Below are 4,568 nucleotides of genomic sequence, written 5' to 3'. Positions count from 1 at the left end.
TTTCGCTTGCCCCAATAAGTCTTTGCAAGCTGAGTTTTGTGTCAAAATTTTCTATTTTGTTGCTCATATATTCACATGTGATGGTTTGCAATATCACTCACTGAGAGAACACGGTTCAGTGGCCAGAAATATGTTGTACTGGATCCCCAATTAACTATTTTTCTGGCAAGGATCCCCTTTGATTACTATTTTATTCTGGTAGACCCCACCATAGCCGTTCAATATTTAAAAAGTAGTTTTACAGATACTTCTTTCAAAATCCTTATTTTCTTTCTCACAAGTCCATTTGCATAGATTTACCATAGCACTCACTGAGAGAACATGGGTCAATGGCCAGAAACATGTCAAACTATGCAAAATGTTTGATAAAGCAACGCAGCTGTTTCTGGCAACAAATACATCTAAAGCAAAATTCTTCTCACGGACCCTTGAAATACTAGTGTAGATCCCCAATTTACTATTTTACTTACATAGATCGCCCTCCCACAAAAAATCTATGGATTGCCAGGGGTCACATGGACCCTGATTAAGAACTACTGATATAGAGGCTACCTCGTTGGTAGTAGATAGTTAGACAGTTGTTGGCTACAGTAGGGGGGGGGAGCAAAGGTCACAGAAGTTGATGTGTGAGAGGAGGTATGGAGGAGGGCTTACAATAATGGTTAGAATACCATTAGGAGGGCTCAGAATAATGTTAAATCACAACAGAAAAGAGGATTGGTGGCTGGAGAAAGTAATTTCTGGCTGTATTAGGTCAGGGGTGAAAGGTCACAGCAGCTGATATGGTGTGAAGGGGTATCTTTGAATAAAAACACAATAAAAGAAGGAGTTGGTGAGGGTGGGGGAGGGTGATGGATGGTAGAAACAGCTGAACTGCCTTTCCTAGAATTGAAAACAGAGTTGAGAACAGAGGGTAAATATGAATAGAAAGTGAGAGAGATGAATATAAATCAAGAAAAAGAGAGAGAGAGATAAATACAAAGAGAGAGAGAGAGAAAGAAAGATATAGACAAAACAGACAAACCTACAAATAGAGATAGCTGACTACAAAGAGAAAGAGAAGATTACCTTTCGACCATATCGAGAATCCCTTGTAGTCGGTCACACTGTTTCTTTTCTTGTTCACAAACAACATCAAGACGTTCCTTCTCATGAGTCACGTTGACAATTTGATCTTTGTTGAAACGAAGTCTGTTCAAATATCAGAGCAAAACATAGTAAGATAGGATTAACGAGATAAAATTAATAAGATAAGATTAACAAGATATGATTAACACACAGGATTAACAAATGTGATTAACAAAATAGGATTAACAAGATAAGATTAACAAGATAGGATTAACACATACAATTAACAAGATAAGATTAACAAATAAAATTAACACATAGGATCAACAAATGGTTTCTACCACAGATGCAAGGTTAAATATTTTAGAGGTGGGTAGCAAACTATTCTTATTTCTTTATTGCTCACAAGGGGCTAAACATAGAGGGGACAAACAAAGACAGACAAAGGGATTAAGTCGATTACATCGGCCCCAGTGCATAACTGGTACTTAATTTATCGACCCCAAAAGGATGAAAGGCAAAGTCGACCTCGGCAGAATTTGAACTCAGAACGTAATGGCAGACGAAATACCGCTAAGCATTTCACCTGGCATGTTAACGTTTCTGCCAGCTCGCTGCCTTATAGTAGCAAACTATTCATATACAGCTTCAACACTCTTCTGTGAAGCAGCCAGTCATCCCACTGCATCTCTTATGCACCTACACTTTACATAGGGTGCACAATATGTGTATGTGGGTATTTTGAAAATACCTTACAGCGCGACGACCATGTCCTGCATAGTTACTGACTGCCCTTTGGCAAGGCATAGTACTCGTTCAACCACCCTGCCATAGATACAGCAAAGTCATGGGACTGGATGGAGAATGCTTTTTGTTGATCCCACCAACAACAGAACAATTTTACACACACACACACATGAATGATAAATCCAACAGAATGAATTAGAAATTGGCAAGGCTACTTACTTGCGGTCATTCTGTATGATATCTACTTCTGACATATTGACAAGAATGTTGAGATTGTGGACAAGTTCAGGAACATCAAATGCTGTCCTTGCTTTGGGGGTTGATTCAATGACATCATCATCTTCATCTGGTTTGTCGTGACGTTGACAGATGGCATGGTAACCTAGCAAGTAAAGCAAACATATGCTTAATCTGAGAGTAATAGCAACAAAATCTCCTTCAAATCCCATTCTACTGCCTTATATTAAGGATATGATACAACATATGATGTATTCTACATAAGCCTTAAAAGAAGTGTTCCTCGTGGTCAGATTATGCTCTGTTCATAATCTGTTCAGTTATGGTTAACCTGAGCTAAACAACAACAAGCTAAGCCAATTAAGTTTATGTACATTCACAAAGTTGACTAGAAACAGAAGCAAAATCTCCCTCACCTATCAATCTTAAAAAGAGGACATACTGGATAATGCATATACTAAAAATGAAAAAAAAAGAGATGGTCATAGGCGCAAGAGTGGCTGTGTGGTAAGTAGCTTGCTTACCAACCACATGGTTCTGGGTTCAGTCCCACTGCGTGGCATCTTGGGCAAGTGTCTTCTACTATAGCCTCGGGCCGACCAAAGCCTTGTGAGTAGATTTAGTTGACGGAAACTGAAAGAAGCCCATCGTATATATGTATATATACATATGTATGTGTGTTTGTGTGTCTGTGTTTGTACCCCCAACATCGCTTGACAACCGATACTGGTGTGTTTACCGATAGAATAAGTACTAGGCTTACAAAGAATAAGTCCTGGGGTCGATATGACTGAAACAAGTAAAAGAGTAAAGAGTATAACTAGAATGTCTTAGACTATGATTTGCTAGCTCAAGTCTGACCCATACTAGGATTAAACAACAATCTTGTAACAAAATTGAATTCAGTAGTCCAGCAGAGCATGCTAGCTTCATTTCTTTCTACTTCACAAGTCCTTTGTATTCAGGGCCCACATCTCACTTTCATGTAGCATTGCTGTTTATACACAAGCATCATACAATCTACCTTTCATTCTGAGAGAGAGAGAGACCTTTAGTTTGCAACAGAAGTAATAACAGCTCTCTGAACTTTCTCTAATTAGTTTTTATTCTAGAAACTGTAATTTCAAAACAACCTCTTCCACTACGATGGGGTGCTGAAAAGTTCCTGGCTTTGGGTAAAAGAAAATACAGGAGGATCAGTTAATTACAGTGTTATTCAACATATTCCCCTCTCAGGTTCACACACTTATTGCAGCAGTCCTTCAGCTTTTCTAAGCCCTGTAAAAGAACTTGGAAGGTGAGGCCTCCAACTAGGCCTTTCACAATACCCCTTAAAGCCACGAACTTTTCAGCACTCCCTCATATTAATTAGGTCACCTTGATAATAGAAACTATCTACTCCTCATGGGAACATCCAGAGTATTTGAGAAAATCAATTTCCCATACACTTTTAGTGTTTATTGTTCCTGCACATCTGCCACACAAAAGATCTCTATGAACTCTGTATGCGATACCACTGCATCTCATATGTGTCCACTGTGTGCAATGCATTACATCATATGGAATTTATACCTCACCTTTTCTACATATCAAGCAAGGCCATTTCCCTGATGAAAGTCCTATTTTACTACATACTAAAACACTGGTCTTCGTTAAATATGTTTGTGTGTATGTGTGATGGGCTTCTTTCAGTCTCCATCAACCAAATCCACTCACAAGGTTTTGGCTGGCTTGAGGCTATAATAGAAGACACTTGCCCAAGGCACCACACAGTGGAACTGAACTCAGAACCATGTGGTTGAGAAGCAAGCTTCTTACCAAATGCTCATGCTTGCACCTATGTTATGTTTATAACTTGTTGTAATATCTAAGTTTGTTTTGATTTACAGTTTCAAAGATGTTGAAATAAAAAAAGACGTAAAAACCTGAAAGAACTCGCTTCTCTTTGCCAGTCATGTCGATGACCTTCACCTTTGACAGTTCACTGGATTGAATCGGTCTTTTCTTCCGTGTTAGGCCAGACTCTATCACATCCTGGGCCGTTTTGTAGACATACTTTGGTTTACGATTATTGCCCTACAAGGAATCAAAGACAATCTTGAAGAATGCAATATTTTTTGTACCAAACATTGAAAACTATTTTCATAAAGTTCATTAACACAGGCTAATGGAGGAGAGGTAACAGAGTTTCATAATGAACAGAAAATGTGCTGAGGCCCGAGACACCAACAGACAGAGAGGAAGCAGTCTTGTTAACAGAGGAAGAAAACCCTGCATTCACTAGTCGTACTCAAAGTTATTGAAGTTTTATTAGTATTCTCAGGAGTGGCTGTGTGGTAAGTAGCTTGCTTACCAACCACATGGTTCTGGGTTCAGTCCCACTGCATAGCACCTTGGGCAAGTGTCTTCTACTATAGCCTCAGGCCGGTCAAAGCCTTGTGAGTGGATTTGGTAGACGGAAACTGAAAGAAGCCCGTCGTATATATGTATTATTTATATATATATATAAATATATA

The 4,568-nt window shown here is 38.9% G+C and overlaps 1 protein-coding gene across 2 annotated transcripts in view; it reads right to left on the bottom strand.

Annotated features, from left to right (window-relative positions):
• Positions 1–4,568, bottom strand: part of LOC106875114 (tuftelin-interacting protein 11) — a 30,424-nt gene that overhangs the window by 14,675 nt on the left and 11,181 nt on the right. For both annotated transcript variants that reach the window (XM_014923097.2, XM_014923098.2), the window contains exons 7-9: positions 3,978–4,128; positions 2,035–2,197; positions 1,069–1,191 (exon numbers count right to left, since the gene is read on the bottom strand). In XM_014923097.2, coding sequence (XP_014778583.1) covers positions 1,069–1,191; positions 2,035–2,197; positions 3,978–4,128 — 437 coding nt within the window. The remainder of the gene's footprint in view (positions 1–1,068; positions 1,192–2,034; positions 2,198–3,977; positions 4,129–4,568) is intronic.

Source organism: Octopus bimaculoides, chromosome 21 (assembly GCF_001194135.2).
Source record: "Octopus bimaculoides isolate UCB-OBI-ISO-001 chromosome 21, ASM119413v2, whole genome shotgun sequence".
Taxonomy (NCBI): Eukaryota; Metazoa; Mollusca; class Cephalopoda; order Octopoda; family Octopodidae; genus Octopus; species Octopus bimaculoides.
This window is presented reverse-complemented; position numbering and strand designations above follow the sequence as displayed.